We start from the raw sequence: 17,865 nt of genomic DNA, 5'->3' as shown, positions 1-17,865 counted from the left end.
GGCAAACAGCTGTTGTTCCCATACAGTCGAGAGTGTGAAACAAGGAGTTTCCTCTGCCTGGTAAGTGGGGCTGGTTTGGGCCTTTTCTTTATTCGGGGGTTTCTTTTTGGAGTTTTTTTTTTCAGGTTTAGTTTTAATTTTGTTGTTTGCAGTTACTATAAAACAGAGAATGTAGCTATATGTGTGAGGAATTGGCTTTTATAGAGGCATCTAATATAATTAATTGTTTCTCTAAAGGCTGCAGGACAGGCTCTAATAGCTCTGCAAAGCTGTCTAACAGCAACAGCTTATAGGTATTAAGAGAAAAAGCACAGTAGCACTGCAAGTACAGTGGGAGTATTAATGACTGCAGCACATTGTGACTCACAGAACTGTTCCCTACTCTTAAATGAGCTTGCTGAGAACAAGAAAGGGACAGTAAAATAAGTGTGCAAGAGGGCTTTGTTCTCTGTGCCTAGATTAGCAGAGAGGATGGAATCCCATGAGTGGTAAGGCTCACAGGGGATCTGAAGGGACACTCCTTGGGCAAGGACTGATCTCAGTGCTATGCTTTAATGCAAAGTAATAACTAAGGTATTCTGTAGCTTGGGCTGTATCCTAACACGTCCTCCTTATAGCTGGAGAGTTGAACTCTTTGTCAAGGACTTCAGCTCATTTTTGACATAAATGCTGCTGCAGGGGTTTATTCTAGCAGACAGCTGCTGGGTCCCCACTAATGCTGTAACAAAGTTTGTGGCTTCACAGTAACATCAGTGAGTGGTAATGACTTCATGGGAGGCTTCTGAAGCCATAAGGAGAGAAAGGCAGCTCAAGCAACAAATCAATTTTGTGTTCCACAGCATGACCTAACACAGTGATCTTGCAGCTGCTTTTACATGCTGAAAGGGGGGAAAATGCTGTTCTACAGTAACTGTAACTCTGAGCAGAAATTAGATGTGTGGCAGGAGCAAACACTCCACAGTAAAGGCTTATCCCAGTACAAAAATAATGGCATGTCTTAAAAGTTAGCAAGCAAGCATTAAAAACCCTAACTACAAATGGGTTTGTAGTAGAGCAATGGCAGTAAGTGGCACATAAGCTGTTTTATTGACAGAGTAAATATTATATTTTTTCCTGGAAAAAAACCCACAAATATTGATCAGAAAATAACACAGACCACTAGTCAAGTGCTTTTCCATGCAGAGCAGGTGAAACCAGATCTAAGAATATCAGTGTTGCCACTTTCAGTAATTTATACCTACAATTTAACTTCCAGTAGAGTTAATTATCCATATAAAGGAAATGGACTTACCAGAAAAAACAGTTGTGCTATAATTAAATTAGTTGACTTCCTTTGTATAGATTACACAAAACACAAAGATATGCAGTTAAGATGCAAAATTGCATGCGAGTGCAGCCTGTGAGCATACCTTCTGCTGCACCCTAAATTTAATACTTAAGATTTGCCAAGTTTGTTATTCTGTGACTTCAGTTAAGTATGCAATAAGGCAATTAGGAAATGACAAATTATAAACATCTTCAAATTCTAAACTAGTTCAAGTTCCAAAAAGAAAGAGCTGCATGTGAACAAAAGCAAATATTTTGGTCCTTGAAATCATGAATGAAGCATGGCATGTGTTGCAAGGTATAACTATCAGAATCTGATAACTGGTTTTGTCTTTTAATGAAAGCAGGAGTTGCCTGTTTGAATTTTTTGTTTTTCTCTTTAGGTATGACATGACACTGTGCCTAAAAATTATTTCTGAACTATATTTTGTAGTATAAAATTTACAGAGCATTTTAACTGTGGCTTATCCTGACAAGAAGGACTCAGAGATGCTGGGGGATGGAGGCTGGACAGGACCCAGCCATGTGCAGGCTCAGCCCAGAAAGCCAAGAGTGTCCTGGGCTGCAGCATAAGCCCTGTGGACAGCAGGGGAGGGAGGGAGAGGATTCTGCCCCTCTGCTCCACCTGGTCAGACCCCACCTGCAAGTGCTGCCTCCAGCTCTGGGGTGCCCAGCACAGGAAGGACATGGAGCTGTTGGAGAGAGTCCACAGGAGGCCACCAAGGTGATTAGAGGGATGGAACACCTCTCCTAGGAGGAAAGGCTGAGAGAATTGGGATTGTTCAGCCTGGAGAAAAGAAGACATCTGGGTGACCTTATTGTGGCTTTCCAAAGGGAGCCAAGAAACATGGAGAGGGGCTTTTCACAAGATCCTGGAGTGCCTGGACCAGGGTGAATGGCTTCAGACTGAAAGACAGCAGGTTTAGATTAGATGTCAGGAAGAATTTCTTCACTGTGAGGGTGGTGAGGCACTGGCAGGTTGCCCAGAGAAGCTGTGGCTGCCCCATCCCTGAAAGAACTTGTCAGGTAAGATGGGGCTCTGAGCAACCTGGTCTAGTGGAAGGTGTCCCTGCCCCTAGCAGGAGGGTTGGAACTGAATGGTCTTCAAGGTCATGTCCTGCTCAGGCCACTCTATGATTCTGTGATCTACTGTGGTCTTGTGTTTTCTCTACCTTAATCTCCATAAACCCTTGAGAGGTGTTGGATTCCTATCAAAACAGTGGGGCTAAACACTGCACTGGTGCAGTGCCCAAGCTGAGATCTGCTGTTCCTCTGTGGCTTGAACTCTTAACACTCCTTAGCATTTGATCCTCAGGGCTCCTATCACTCATCTCAATTACAACAGTTAGTGATTAGCACTCCTGAAAATCTGCTCCATGCTGTTTTCAAGTACACAGGAAATTAAACCTTTAAGGACCACCCATGGAAAGTTTGGGTCAAGTGATTTGCCTTGTGTCATACAAACTCCATGATAAGAGCTGAAATAAGTACAGTCATCCACAGAGGTTTTTCCTCAAGATGAATAATACTCTCACAATCTGCATTCCTGATCTCCTTAACTAAGCCCACTTCTGGAGGGAAAAAAATCTGATTCAAAGCTTGCTCACCACAGACTTTAATTCTTTATAAGCTTCTGGCCTTTAGGAAAAAAATTGAGACTACTGCCATGATCATACACCCTCCCCTTAAGCAGGCAGTTCATTGTCTGATTAGTTCTTTCAAACAACTTAATTTTCTTAATGTGCCTATGCAGGACAGCTTCAATATATAGCAAAATCTATATTACTGCAGATTGATTTTAGATTAATGACAGAGACCATTGCCTTGGTCTATCAGTTTATGTAGGTCTGCTACTAGCTGAGGTGGAAGCACAGTCTGTGTCACTGGCTTTTAAGCGTTAAAAGTAGAGAAATGGTGAAACCCTGAGTTTTTGTTGTCTATTACAAGCTGAAAGAGTGTGAAACAATGTTACACAAACCTTTATTGACTTCTCCTTTTATTCCTGGTCCTGGGTCCTATAGGAAATTACATTAAGGGAAAACTTTCCCTAAAACAGTCCATCTTTAAAAGGAGTGTTTATTGTAGACTATGTGCAGTATAGCAAAAACCAGAAGTAACTGAAATAATGGTTTGCCTTTTTTTCCTGAAAAAAAAAACTTGTTTCTGACCAGCTCAGTGGACCAACAGGAACCTAACAGGAAGCTGTTAAGTCACTCACATGTGCTGAAAATACCTGCTCTACCACCAAGTTTAGAGTCTAGGGAGTTAACTTCATCTGCACTGTAATACACCAACATAACTTTCTCTGCTTATTTAGACCATTCCTCTCCATGTTTTTATCACTTTGCCATAATCTAAAAGAACACTCACAGATGCACTTCTCAAGTGAAGGCAGGACACAAACTCTATTTACATCAATGCAACACTTGATGTTGTACCTGAGCTCATTCAACTGTGTTGACAGGAAGATAATTTTCTGTCTTTTCCCCAACTAAATCTGATGCCTCTGACTTTCAGTGAGACAGGTAGAGCTAAACCTGCTTGATTATACACGCTGGTTGTCAGCTTTACTGTTCATCTGCGACTTGGCTCCTGGAGATCAGGCTTAGCAGGGAAGTGGATGTCGATGACGCCCGTGTTTATGTCAGTCTGCTGAGCTCGGTGTTGCAGCCCCGAGCTGAGCTTTGTCCTCTGGGTATTAAATCTGAGCTCGGCTCTGCACTTTAGGGAGCATCTATGGACTCAGCCCTGTCCTTAGGGTCACACCCCCGGGCTCAGCCCTGTCCTTTGGGTCACACCTCTGGGCACAGCCCTGTCCTTTGGGTGGCATCCGTGGGCTCAGCCCTATCCTTTAGGTATACCCATAAACTCAGCCGTGTCCTTTGGGTCACACCTCTGGGCACAGCCCTGTCCTTTGGGTCACAGCCCTGTCCTTTGCGCCACGCCTCTGGGCTCAGCCCTGTCCTTTGGGTAGCATCCCTGGGCACAGCCCTGTCCTTTGGGTCACAGCCCTGTCCTTAGGGTCACACCTCTGGGCTCAGCCCTGTCCTTAGGGTCACAGCCCTGTCCTTAGGGTCACACCTCTGGGCTCAGCCCTGTCCTTAGGGTCACAGCCCTGTCCTTTGCGCCACGCCTCTGGGCTCAGCCCTGTCCTTTTGCACAGGCCCAACCTCAGGCACTCCCGCGGCAGCAGCGCGGGCCGAGGTCGCCGTCTGGTGGCCAGGCAGCGGCAGTGCCCGCTCGGCTCTGGCCGTAGCCAGCACGGCTCCCGGCCCTCACGGGCAGCGCTCCGAGGCCGCTGCCGGGGCTCAGCAGGGCGGCCTCAGTGGGGGATCAGGGCACGGCTCCCCTCGGCCCCAGCGCCGCTCCCGTCCCCTCAGCGCCGTGCCGGGCGGGAGAGGCCGCGCTGCTGCCCTCGCGTGGGCACAGGCAGCGCTGCAGGCGCGACCGGCGGTACCCGGCAACGGGGCTCCCTCAGCAGCGCCGGGCTGGAGCAGCTCGGCTCCCCCGGGAACGGGGCTCCCTCAGCAGCGCCGGGCTGGAGCAGCTCGGCTCCAGGGGAACGGGGCTCCCTCCCGGCTCAGTCAAACGGGGCCCAGTCCCCCGGAGAGCCGCCTGTCCCGCTGCTCTGTCTGACCGGGGTGCCTCTTCCAAAAACTTTGCCTCCCTCCACTAAAATCCACAACTTTTTCATCTCCAGGAGCTCTGCTGCAACCTCCCCTCCTCCAGTATCTCGTTAGTCTCTATCCATGCCTGGTTTTCCCCTACACACTGCCTAAGGTGTTTCTTGGCTTGAGTGATCCTTCACCTCACTTCAGTGCTCACTAATTCATCTCCTCAAAACCTGCAATCCAATCCCTGACAGTCAACCTTCTCCCCCATGAAATGGGCTCTCTGCATCCCCGGGGCTTTCCTGGGGCGCAGGTTCGCTGTGTGCACACAGCTTTGCTCTTGGTGTAGCAGCGCGACCGGTCTGTGTCAGAGTCGGCAGAACGCATGGGTGAGCCTCAGAGGTTCGCTGTGTGCACACAGCTTTGCTCTTGGTGTAGCAGCGCGACCGGTCAGAGTCGGCAGAACGCATGGGTGAACCTCACTGCCAAACTGCTCTCGTTTGGCAAAATCTGGGTGTGCAGGGCTGCTGTCTGAGGGATATTCCTGACCCTTGCGATGCTTTCAGCTCACTCCTTCGGGTGCAGAGCAGTGGGTGTTCCTGCACAAACCCTCCTGCAGTGCCCCAGACCCTCCATTGATAAGGCCTTAATCAGCACATTCCATGGAGCTCCCAAGGAGTTGTGCAGAAGCTGTTAACAGTAGTGTGGGACAGGATCAGCCGAGTGTTGAGGCTGCCTAAATTGGCAGTTGCTATGTCACTGCAGAATGCCATCACCTCCCTGTAAATCAGCTTTCTCGGGTCCTTTGCAAGTGGCAGAAGATCAGAGGGGTCCCCTGAGATCACAGGCAATGACAGATCAATTCACTGACACAGAAAAGTCTGAGTGCCCATCGTGCATCCTGGCTCACTAGGAGGAGTGACCTGGAGCAGAGGGGGATAGCTGTGCTGTGCCACAGGGAGGGAGGGGGAAATTAGAAGGCATCAGCCCATCCATCTTCAGGTGGCATCAGGCCTGCTGGAGCCTCCTTTCATCTGCTGCTTTAGCAAAGTTCAAATGCACTGGTTCGGAAGGATTTCTCTTGGCTCAAGGCAAGAAAAGCACTTTTAGCTCTGTGCTTCTGCCTTCAAAGCATGCCTCGGTGTGTCTGCCGGGCCAGCCGTGGTGACCTGCGCTGTGTCTGTTCGGGCTTCCTCAGCCAGGAAGAGAAAAGTCCCCTTTTGTCCGAGGGGCTCCCACAGCCCCTCTCTCAAAGGCGCGGCGATGCACGAAGCTCTGCCTCCATCTCCCGGGAGCTCTCCCTGGAGTCTCCGTCTGCCTGGACGTGGCCTGCCTGCAAACTCCTTTGCGCTGCGACGCGTGACGGCCCCGGGCCCCTTCCCCCTCTCCCCGCGGCTGCCTCGGGGCCCGCCCTGACCCCGGCCCGGCCCCCCGCTCCGCTCGGCTCGGCTCGGCTCGCAGTGTGCCCGCCTCTGCCGGCCTGTGCGGACCTGCCGGGCCGCCCCGCCGGGCCGGGCACACCCAGGAGGGTGTGAGCGCAGCGGGAGCCGAGTGCTGGCACGCATGGGCCCGGGAGAGCCCAGCCCCGCGCTCACCTGGCCCAGCTGCGGGAGCCCGACAGCCGCGGGGAGCAGGTACTGGGTCCCGGGGCGGCTGCCCCGGCCCTGGGGATGCTGTCCTGCCCCGGGAGGGCGGCACGGGGAGGGGGTGATCGCCCCGGCTCTGCGGGAAGCTGAGGGGGGAGGAAGGGGGTTGCCCGTGTTGTTCCCACGCTCTGGAGGGCAGGAACGGGGAGCGCAGGACTGGCTGCCCGGGCATGAGACTGAGAGTGGGGGATCTGGGCCGGGCTGTGCTGCGCTTGCTGTTTTGGGGTCACCCTGTGCCCCATGCTGAGCCCGTGCTCTGTGCTCCGTGCTACGAGGAAAGGGAGCAGCGGGGTTAGGCACCAGCTCCTGCTGACCTGCCCGGTGGCACACAGCCTGGGCTGGCTCAGCACGGCTCCCCCAGGACAAGGGCATCTCGATCTGTATATGGCCACCCGGTTGTCCTGTGCGAGCTCAGAGGTCCTTGTGAGGCTACCAGCACACGCTGTCTGTCAGTGGCTGTGGCAGTGGGTCTGTCAGCCCTTCAGATTCCCTGTGCCTCGCACACTGGGGCTGAGTGTGCAGTGGGGGTTGTTTGGTGGGGTCCTTCCAGCCGTGTTGGAGCCCCAGCTGCCACTCTACTGCTTTCCCACTGGAGCACAAGCTGAGCAGGGTCTGGAGTGTGCCTACCCCTGCTCTGTCTGGGATGTGTGCCCTGCACAGGGATGTTGTGCCATAATCACTGATGCTACTGCTGCAGTCGCACTGTGAGCTGGAGAACAGGGTAGCATTTTTCCTGCAAACCCTCCAGACAGCACCATTGGGGCAGATTTGTGACCAGTCCTGTGCCACTCTCTGCCAAGCTCCAGTCCTGGCAGCAAGTCCCTTGGAGCAGCTGAGTGCTGAGTTGCAGCTGGTGCCCACAGCCACTCCTCCTGTACTGTGTACCCTGCGTGGGAGCCTGCCAGGAGCTGCTGACACCAGTGCTCTGCCCGTGTGAGCAGTGACAGGGGACAGGGTGACTCCAAGTGAAGGCTGGCTGCACCCGCTGGTTCCTGGTGGAAATGGTGACTGCTTCTGGTGACAGCTGGGGTATGAGCCTGCAGCCAAAGCCCCGGGGCATCAGGAAGGGGACCTGGATCCATGGCATCCCTTGAGTTAAGGCTGACTCCCTCAGTGCCATCACTGAGCAGGTCACAGCTGCTGGTCTGGTGCCTAGAAGGTGGAGGGGGCAGCAGATGTGGGGCTCTGTTTCGCTGCTCATCATCCTCTGTGCCTTGGCTGGCTGGACCTGCTGATGGCAGCCCCCAGATATCCCCCAGCTTGCAGAAGCTGCCTGGCAGGGATGGGGTCCTGCTCTCAGGGCGCTGCCTGCCTGTGCATGACCCTGTGCTCTGTGTGGGTGCTGGGGCAGGCTCTGCACCCAGCCCTGGAGACCCCCATAGGGTGGACTTTAGGAGCAAGGGGACAGGCTGGGGTGCTGCCCTGTTCCAGGGGCAGACCAGGCTGACCTGGGCCACAGCTAGGGCATGGCAGAGCTGCTGTGGTCTGGCTGGCTGGGCCAGGGAGGAGCTGGGCTAGCACTGCTCCCTCTCTCCACAGCCCAGACTGGAATGGGACACAGCTCTGTGAGGCACACCATTGCCTCCAGCACTGGAGGGGATGTGGCTGGGAGGATGTGGTCAGCTGGCTCCTATGCCTGGCTCAGTGGTCACAGTGAAATGAGAGCCAGGCTTAATCTGCAGGGTGATAGTGTTGCATAGTGTGCCTGGCCTGTTGGGGAGGTTGGGGTGAGGAGGTGCAGCTCCACAGCAGCACAAGCAATAGTAAAGATGGGGTTTCTCCAGATGGATTGAGGAAGATCTTGTTTTGGGGTCCCTGCTTCTTCCAGCCAAGCACCAGGAATCTGAGGATCACAGCAGAGCATCCTGGCTCTGTCCCTGTGCCAGCCTGGGGAGCTCAGTGGTGGCCTTGCCCTCAGCCTGGGTCTCTGTGACTGCAGAAATGGGTTCCCCACAAGCACTTGGACCAAAGCCATCCAGTGCCTGCTCAGCTGCAGCTCCTCCAGCCACACTGGGGATTCCTTGGTGTGCAGGTTGAGCTCAGGGGCTGCCAGGATGGTGCTGCAGCAGCAAGGGCCTGGACTTAGAGATCAGAACAGGAGCTTCCCAGGCCATGGCATGGCCCTGGACAGTCCTTGCAGGTGGGGAAGCCTGGGTGCAGTGGTGCTGTCAAGCTTGCCCCTGGAGCCTGCACAGTGGTCCTGGCTCCCAGGCAGAGTGCTGATCCCTGGGCTGGGGAGCAGGCCCTGCTCCCTGCCAGCTCCAGGCTTGTTCCAGCTTGTTGGGTGAAGGGTCCCAGCACAGCCTGCTGAACAGGTTGGGCTGCACCCTGTGCTGCTTCTTCCCCTGGCACCATGCCTTGCCTGGGGACACAACCAGCAGCCCCACTATGCCCCAGCACTCTGGGCCACCTGCCAGGGTACCTGGACACAAAATGCTTCAGTCTCCATCCCCATGGGGTGGGGGCAGTGTGTTGGGAGGCCTGTGCCAACACACTGTGTATTTCCCCACAGGACACCTGACCTTGGCTCTGGGACAGTCTGCTGCTATGGCAGACCCCCCTGCTTGCTGCTCTACCTGTGCCACCTGCCTGCTCTGCCCCTACAGCTGCCAGTGGATCACTGCCAAGAAGGAGAAGAGGAAGGGCCTGAGAACCACCAAGGTGATACCTGAGTGATGCTGAGCTGGGGCTTGCCAGCCCCTTTTTGGGAGTCTCAGGGTGCTGGCTGGGGTGGGGAGGGGCTGTGGCTGGGATGCTCAGCCCAGACACTGAGCTGCTGACCTCTTGCTGCTGCTCCTGCTTCCCACGGCCGAGCCCCAGGACAGCTGGGGTGCTACCTGGCACCCTCACCTCAGGAACTGCCCTGGCCTGGAGCAGTGGGAGGGTGAGCTGTGTGCCTGCTGGGTGTCAAGAAGGGTAGAGCAGCATTAGTGTGCATCTGCAGTGGGGCTTGCACGTGCCTGGGGCAGAGCAGAGCCCTAGGGCTGAGCTGGCAAGCAGGTCCCGGGGCACCTGGCCAGGCACGTGGGAGACACAGTTCCTGGGCTGGGTGTGGCCCCACCAGGAGGGTGTCCCCAGCAATTTGTAACCTGGGAGTGGTGAGGCCCTGGGATTCTCTGAGGTCTCCGACTCCCATGGGTGTGGCTCTGCTGCAGCTTGTCCTGGCTTGCCTGGAATGTACAAATAGGTCTGGGTTGCTAGGTGTCCCTCTGGCACCTGTGGCACCCCTCACCTACCCCACACGTGGGACTAGTGGCTGTGGACAATGTAGCCAATGTAGCTGGACCCAGCCTGCAGACTCACCTCTACAAGGGCAGTTCTGGGGGCCTGCACTGCTCTCTGCCTAGCCCATGGATCATGCAGCTAGAAGGGAATGGGACCTGGCTCCCCACCCTTTCTTATGTCCAAAGTCCCTGCCTGTTCCCATGGCATGCTGCATGGCAAAGGAGGCGGTCTTGCCACAGGGTCCATCCTCCCCAGCCTGGCAGAGGCAGATTTTTAGTTTGTTGCAGGACATGCTGATCCATCTTTCTATAGCATGGGTCCAGCCAAAAGAGCCAGCCAGGGTGGCTCTGGTCCCTCTCCATGGGGCAGCTCAGTGCCTGGGCCCCCGGCCATTGCTGCTGTGACCCCCTGAGCTCCCCACTGCTGGCTGGGTGATACCCAGGGGTCTCAGCAACCTGCCTGGGGGCTAAGTGCCCTGAGGGTATGTGTATAACTCTCTTCTCTGCCTTTCAGTATGACTGCAGCTGGTTCCTTTTCCTCTTCTTCGTCTTCCTCTTCACACTGGTGTGGCTCTACTTCGCTATCATCATCCTCAATGATTTCCACAACTTCAATGAGTGAGTAGGATCTACATTCAGCCTTGTTCCCCACATCACCCCTGCCCCTCTGACCTTCCCCTTTGCTGGCAGATTCATCTTCAGGCAGAGGAAGGTGTGGCTGGACTGGTCACTGGTCCTGCTCATAGCTACGGCTGTGCTGATCAGCTACTCGTCTGTGCTGCTGGTGAGCCCTCCTGATCCCACTGGATGGGGGGAATGGGGCTGCCCTGAGCTGGGAGGAGCCTGCAGCTTCTGGAGCTGGGTCAGCCTGAGCACAGCCAGAGCCCCTGCCTGTGCCAGGGAGCCCAAGCTCTGTGGCTGTGCCCTGTGAGGGGTGAGGTGTGGGGCACAGCCCAGCTCTGACAGCTCCTTGCCCTTGCAGGTCCTTGCTTTGTTCTTGCAGCTCTGCGGCCAGCCCTTGAAGCTACACTGGGTGCACAAGGTGAGAGACTGGAGGTGCAGGGAGATGGTGCCTGCCCTGGCTGCCCTTACACCTTCAGAAGCTGGGACCAGCCTGCTGGGGCTGTGTATGGCTGCTGTGACCCCACTGAGTGGCTGTGTGTCCCTGCTGACCAGGGCTGCAGCTGTCAGTTGCTCAGCCACATCTGGGATGGGAATATTCCCAGTGCTCAAAGTATTGAGCACAGAGTTCAGCTGGAAACCCAGATGGGGAAAGTGGGATATCAGGGCTTGGAGGGGCTCACAAAGAAGGGATGAGGAGAACTCTGTCTGGCCTGCAAGATGTTGTGTGCTCCCCTAACTGCCCTGTGCATGCCCCACAGGTCCTGCTGATCCTGACTGCCCTGGTGGTGGCTGCAGCCTTCACAGGGCTGGGAATAAAGTGGGCAGAGGAGTGGAAAAGCGCACGTATCTCCCTGCAGGTGAGTCACCTTGATATCGGGGACTCCCCTACTGTATCCAGAGCCTGACCTGTGGGCTTGAGCTGAAGGGTGCTGCCTGAAGCCCCCAGCACGGCTGCATGCACTGGGGGTGAATTCCCTGCCCTTGACTTCTGCTGTCTGGCCAGGCAAGGTGCTCCTTCTGCCCCTGCAGTCCTGCCTGGAGCAGCTGCCACTAGACTGATGAATGGTGGCTGGACCAGAGCAGGGAGTCTGTTCTGTCCCCCAGGAGCCTGTCCCTCCCTCCCAGCACTGTGGATCTTCCAGCACTGGCTGCAGGGCAGATCCCTGGCATTGAGGCTTGTATATTTTGGGGACAGGCACTGGTCCTGGCTGACACCCTGTGGTTTTTGCCTCCCCAGGCAACAGGTCCCTTCCTGCACATTGGAGCTGTGGGGGGAATGACGCTCCTTGCCTGGCCCCTGGCCAGCTTCATCTACCGCACCCGCAGTACAGGTAATCCCCCTCCGAGCACTCCACTTGTCACCTTGGCTGGTGTCCTGCGTCCTGCCACCCAGCTGAGCAGCACTGGTGGCAGTGTGCTGCTCGAGGAGCATCAGTGCAGTAGTGGGAACAGGTCTCCAGTGTGGTAGTAATGCCTGCTCTTGGTGGTTTCTCATGACCGGCCCTTGTTGCAGCTTCAGCCCTCCCTGCTTTGCAGCTGAAGGAGGGCTACAGGTGGCAGAGTGCTGCAGAAGTGCTGAGTTGGCAAGTGCCAAGAATATATCCAGGATGTTCCTGAGGCTGAGGGTGCAATGTTTGACCTAGGGCAACACAGGTTAATGCCAGGTGAAGCAGCCTTGGCTTATTCCTAGTGATCTGCAAAATACCTCTGTACCTCGTCCCCTCTAACATCTGTCTGTGCCTGCAGGTCTCAGGGTGTTTGTGCTGCTTGTGTACTGTGCAGCAATGATTGCACTATACCTGGCTCCCTTGGGAATCACCTCCCCTTGCATCATGGAGGAGAACCAGCTGCCCCCCAAGCCAGCCCTAGTTGGCCATCGAGGAGCACCCATGGTGAGTGACCAGCACCCTGGCAGTGGTCAGGGTGGATGGGCAGGCTGCTCCACTAGGAAAAGCCAGGCTGTGCCTGGCTGTGGGGCACAGATCCTTGTGGCCACAGGCCTGTACAAGCTCTGGCCAGCCCAGAACAATGATATCCCCACAGCAGCCAGGGCAGCTCAGGCCTGGAGGTTGGGTGAGCACAGGGTGAGGAGGGGATGCAGCAGCTGCAGGACAGAGCTGCTTCCTGAGCACTGCTGGACCAGGAGCGTGCAACTCCCAGCAGAAAGCCTGGCTGTGTAGTGTGGGCTGGGGAGCAGGGATGAGGCAGGCTCTGACTGTCTACCCCCAGTCCTTTTCCACCCCCCACCAGGCCCAGGTCACCCCAGGCTCATTGTGGCTGCCCTAGAGCCCAGACAAGCTTCTGGGTGCATCCAGGCAGGATGAGTGCCTGCCCCCAACACTAACACCATTCCTTTTTCCAGCTGGCCCCTGAGAACACCCTCATGTCACTGCACAAGGCAGTGGGCTGTGATGTGCAAGTCTTTGAGACAGACGTCATGGTGAGGTAAAGGGGCTCAGAGGGAGGAAGGGGCTGTGTATCCTGGGATGTCACGTCCCACAGGGGGCATTCTGGAAGACATCTGGAGGACTGATAGAGCCTGCATTTGAAGGCAGCCCTGTTCAAAGGGCTCTGCCACTCCCACCTTCCCAGTATGGGACAGGCTCCAGCTTGGTGTCCCAATGATCTGGGAGAGGTACTGGATTTCTGTCCTCCCCATGCAGATTGCCTTCTGGGGAGGGAGGCTCCACCAGGGGAGGGGTACTGCTTGGAGAACAGACCCTGGCTCCAGTTCATCTCATGCAATCCTGTTATTGGGACAGCTGTTTCAGAGAGCAAGGAACTACTGGGTTGGTGGTCTCTAGGTGCACATTTTTGTGTAAAGGGCCACGAGCAGAATAAGGATGAGGGTTACTCTGGGCAGGTGGCTGGGAGGGGGTAGAAATGCCAGGGCATGGATAGGAGATAAACAGTTTACAACACATGGCTTTCCTCTGTGCTCCTTTGCCAGTGCTGATGGGGTCCCCTTCCTCATGCATGATGAGGAACTCACCAGGACCACCAACGTGCAGGCTGTGTTCCCTGAGAGGGCTGCCCTGAACAGCACTGCCTTCAACTGGACAGACCTGCAGCAGCTGGATGCTGGCAGCTGGTTTCTGGAGGTCAGGAATATCCTTAGCGTGGCTGGTGAGGAATGGGTGCATTTTTGGGTGAAGCATTAGCCCTGCCCTGGGGCTCCAGAACCTTTCCTGGTCCTAGCAGACACCTGGACAGGGTGCAGAAGCCTGCACAAATCCCTTGGGTGCAGTTATGCCCCAAGCTGGGGTTTGTTCTGACTCCTCAGCTGAGTCATGGAGGAGGCTGCTTTGAGAGGGGTGTCTCATGTTTGCTCTGAGCTGCACAGCCTGCCTGGGCTTGAAGGCAGCTGTGGCCAGGCTCTTCCCAAAAGGTGACTAACTATTGCTGAGCAGCTTTGAATGCCCACAGGCGTTGGGGCTGCTTGAATTCTGTTGTTAGTGGGGAGAAGGGTACAGGTGCCCGTGGATGTGCATAGGGAGGTTCCCTGTGCCTGTCTGCACTGGAGAGCACATGGAGAGGCCAGTGTAGGAAACTGAGAGAAACAGGAACCAGTTTGGGATGTGGAAGCTAACAGGTGGTGACTGCCCCCTCTCACCCTTGCAGCGGAGGCCATTTCCCACTGTGCAGAGCCTTTCTCCTGGTGATCGCCAGGAGGCAGCTGAACAGAGGATCCCGTCCCTGGAACAGGCTCTGGAGGCAGCCAAGCACAGCAACATCTCCATCATGTTTGACCTTCGGCCTGAGAACCACAGTGACTACCAGAACTTTGTCAATGTCACCCTGGAAGTGATTTTAGAGTCAGGCATCCCGCTGCAGCAGGTGAGCTGGTCACCACCCCACCCCTGCCAGGCCCTGCTGTCACACCCCTGCCGTGGTGGGAGGTGCCCTGCCAGCCCCACTGACCATCCCTGACACCTGATACACCCCGTCCCTGTGTGTGATCCCTGCTGGGCAGCCCTGCCCACGTGTGGGGTTCTCTAGCTGAGAAAAGTTACCAATAATTAGACTTTAATGCCTACAGCTTCAGACCCCTCCAAATACTTTGGTTTCCCAGCACTGGCCACCCTGGTGTGTAAACAATGACTCAGGCTAGGGAGGAGAGCAGCACTGCCAGCATGAGCAGGAGTACAATGCTGAGGCTTTCACCTCCCCACACTCCACCACACCTCTCCCTGCAGCTCTTGGACTCCTGCTGCACCCTCCTGTTCTCCCTTTATGCTTCATCCAACCCCTGCAGCACAGGATATGTGCTGCCCTCAGGGGACAAATCAGCACTCAAATCACGTTGCTTGGCCTTTTGGGAATGCAAAGCAGGAGGGGACATACAAAAGACTGCTACTAGTGGTGATCCAAGGTGCATTCTTCCTGCAGAGCTGGGGATAAATGTATTCACTCCTTGAGCCATTCAAAGACCCAGAAAGGGCTTAACTGTTGCAGATTTTCCTAGGCTGGAACTGCTTTCTCCCTTCAGTGGGACCTGTGCTTATTTCTTGGCTGGGGCAAGCTCTTAAGAGACTGTCCTGGCTGAGATCCTCATGGAAGAGCTGAGTGTGGAGACAGGGGACAGGAAGCAGCTGTCTAAGCAGGCCATGTGGGCCTGGACCTGTGAGGGAATATTGAAAGAGAGCAAACCCTCTGGAGCACCTCTCCTCTGCACATGCTCTGTCTCTTGCCTAGGTCCTCTGGCTTCCAGATGGGTTCAGGGAAGATGTCAAACAGCAGGCCCCAGGTGTCCAGCACGTCTACGGCCGGAAGAGAGTCGAGAATGAGAAGGAGCCAGTACTGCACGTCAATCTGCCCTACCAGGACATGAGCTCTGAGGAGATCAGGTGAGAACGCTTTGTCCATGTACCTGGGAGCTGTGGGAGTCTGGGGACTGTCCCAGGGGTCAGCAGAGGTGAGGGTGCTGAGTACAGGTGTGCTTCTGGGAAGAGCTGGGAGTGTGCCTTGTGAACAAGTGTCCCCATCAGGCAGGGCTGGTGCAGAGGATGGAGCTGGCTGCAGTTCTCTGCCCTGCCAGAAAATCTGCCCTCTGGATCTCCAGAGAGTTGCTCCATGTGGCTGCAAATGCTGGATCATATCCCAAATGTACAGCCCCCTCTGGCTGTACAGAGTGTGGTGGCACCCTGGTGTCAGCTACTCTGACCATGGCTGTCCCCACACAGGCAGTACCGCCAGGACAACATCTCTGTGAACTTGTACGTGGTGAACCAGCCCTGGCTCTTCTCCGTGCTGTGGTGTTCAGGGGTGAGCTCTGTCACCACCAACGCCTGCCAGGTGCTGAAGGAGATGAAACACCCCATCTGGCTGCTGGTAAGTGACCCCTCCATCCTTCACCCTGCCCCACAGCCCTGTGTCCCAGGCACTTGTGGGTCCTGTGCAGCTGCCTGGAGGGTGACTTCTGCTCACTGCTGTACTGGCACGGGAGCATGCCACCCTGTAGAAGGGACTGGTGGCACAGGAGGCAGGGCTGTGCCACAGCATGCCACCCCTAGATGGTGTTCAGTGGCTTTTCTCATTGCCTTGCAGCCCAGCAGCACATACTTCATGATCTGGATCGTTGTAGACTGTGTTTCCTTCCTTATCATCATCTGGGCCTTCGTCCTGATGAAGTAGGTTTGATCCCTTTCCCCCTCCTGAGGCAGCTCTGTTGGGGGAGGCTGTAGTGTGCCCTGGGTGGCTGATGCAGACCCAAATCTGCTGCCATCCCTCTCTGGACTCAGATCCTGGGGGAGTGCTCTCCTGTCTGGCTAAGTAAGACAGAAGTGCGTGGGAGCAACTTTTATCTCCAAACTGCAGCTAAAAGTCTGCCCTGACCCTGCCTCAAGCTGCTGGATGCCTTAGTTCACACTTGTTAACCCACTCTGCACCCCAGGGCTTGGTGGGCTGAGCCTGGGGAATCCTGGTCCTGCTCCTTTTTCCCAGTGCTGCAGGCACTGAGAGCAGTTCCCTCTGGGACTGCAGGGCCCCAGAGCCTCCAGCTGGCAGCTCAGGGGAGGGAACGGTGAGACCAGACTTGCATGCTAACATCAATCCTATTCCATCTCCTAGGAAATGTTCCCACAGGAGACGGCCAGCGGGTGAGTGCGCACGGAACGGGAGCTTCCCTCCCTTGGAGCCAGGCTCTGCCTCTGGGACTCTCCCTGACAGGCAGGCAGCTTTCTCCAGCCAAACGTGACGGAGTGGTTTGGGATGGCTGGGGGAGGGAAGGGAATCCCAGCCCAGGGAGTTCCTCCTGCCCTGCCATTAACAAGCAGCCCTGTGGGACAGCACTAGGGAATCCCACATTTCCCGAATATCCTCAAACCTGCTTTTCAGGGTACTCCGCCTGTGTCTGCGGGATGGTGGCTGCCCACAATGACTGCTTTTTCTCTGTCTCCTCAGAGTCTGAGACGGATGTGCTGCTCACAAAGATCAACAGCTTGATGCAAGAGTGACGCCTGTGTCAGCTGTGGGGAAGGGCAGCCAGAGCCCTGCACAGCTCAAGCACTCCTCAGGCCAGCTTCAGGGCTCCTTTCCTTCGAGACTCCTTCTACCGTGGCCTTCCTGGCTCCTTTTATGGTGCACAGCTGCCCTCAGCTGAAAAGACTTGGAACTGAGTTCTCATTGCCCACTGGCAGCGAGGAACTAAAGCTTTGCAGGGGTGGCCTAGGGGCAGAATATTTATCCAGCAGTGCTGGAGCTGACACCTCTCCCTTGGGGTTTGAACAGGAGCAGGGATTTGGGTCGCTGTTTGGTGCAGGGGAAGGGCTGTCTCTGCCTGTTGTCAGCAGCTCTGCAGCCAGGGATGGGACACCTGGTTTAAGGGCTGTTCCCCTGGGGGCTGCCCTGTCCCATGGCTTGAGGAATAGGAAGTGGGATGTGGAGTGGCTTTTCAAAAGACAGCAGGAAAGCTGAGCTCTTCACCCTCCTGTCCTGGACACAAATCCTGTCCCTGCTGCTGCTGGCTTCATCTTCACGGGACAGGCTCCTGGCACTCCCTGCAGCAGTTAATGCCTGTTGCTCGGGGAAGAGAAGGAGCAGGGCTGGGGGTGGTGGGTGCCAGGGGCTGGCAGGACCGCGCTCACGCTCCTGCTGCTGCTCCAGGGCAGCAGAGGGAGCGGTGGGACTCGGCATCGGTCACGTTGCAGCAGGGCCTTGAACAGGGAGAGGGGTACCGTGTCAGTTTGACTTGTTGCTGTCTATTTATGTCAATAAAGCAGAGGAGCGGCAGACAGAGCCCGAAGGGGTGCGGCGGGCACGCCTGCATCCTCTCTTCCGCACCTTTCCCTGCCGGCGGCGCTGCCGGCCCGGAGAAGGAGCCGGCGCAGCCCGGACGGTACCGGCCCGGGGCGGGCTCGCTGCGCCGCGCCTCCGTGCCAGCCACTGCCGGCGGGGGGAGCCGACCGGGCCCGCTGCAGGGGCAGCGAGGGGACT

At 55.9% G+C, this 17,865-nt stretch overlaps 1 protein-coding gene across 3 annotated transcripts; it reads left to right on the top strand.

Moving 5' to 3' along the window:
- The first annotated feature begins 2 nt into the window (after positions 1–2).
- Positions 3–17,661, top strand: GDPD2 (glycerophosphodiester phosphodiesterase domain containing 2). 3 transcript variants are annotated; one of them, XM_039717490.1, is made up of 16 exons: positions 3–60; positions 9,096–9,244; positions 10,322–10,425; positions 10,498–10,591; positions 10,790–10,849; positions 11,190–11,288; positions 11,669–11,762; positions 12,178–12,323; positions 12,794–12,876; positions 13,382–13,532; positions 14,053–14,268; positions 15,127–15,278; positions 15,615–15,762; positions 15,979–16,061; positions 16,501–16,599; positions 16,834–17,661. In XM_039717490.1, the coding sequence occupies exons 2-16, from the start codon at positions 9,131–9,133 to the stop codon at positions 16,838–16,840; spliced, it is 1,650 nt and encodes a 549-aa protein (XP_039573424.1). In that variant the 5' UTR covers positions 3–60; positions 9,096–9,130; the 3' UTR covers positions 16,841–17,661. The 3 variants fall into 3 exon arrangements, with proteins under 3 accessions (XP_039573424.1, XP_039573425.1, XP_039573423.1); XM_039717491.1 differs by lacking the exon at positions 3–60 and adding an exon at positions 6,320–6,571 and having other exon boundaries at positions 16,501–16,529; XM_039717489.1 differs by lacking the exon at positions 3–60 and adding an exon at positions 6,320–6,571.
- Positions 17,662–17,865: the final 204 nt, after the last annotated feature.

This window comes from Passer montanus, unplaced genomic scaffold, assembly GCF_014805655.1.
Source record: "Passer montanus isolate IOZ18808 unplaced genomic scaffold, ASM1480565v1 scaffold38, whole genome shotgun sequence".
NCBI lineage: Eukaryota > Metazoa > Chordata > Aves > Passeriformes > Passeridae > Passer > Passer montanus.
This window is presented reverse-complemented; position numbering and strand designations above follow the sequence as displayed.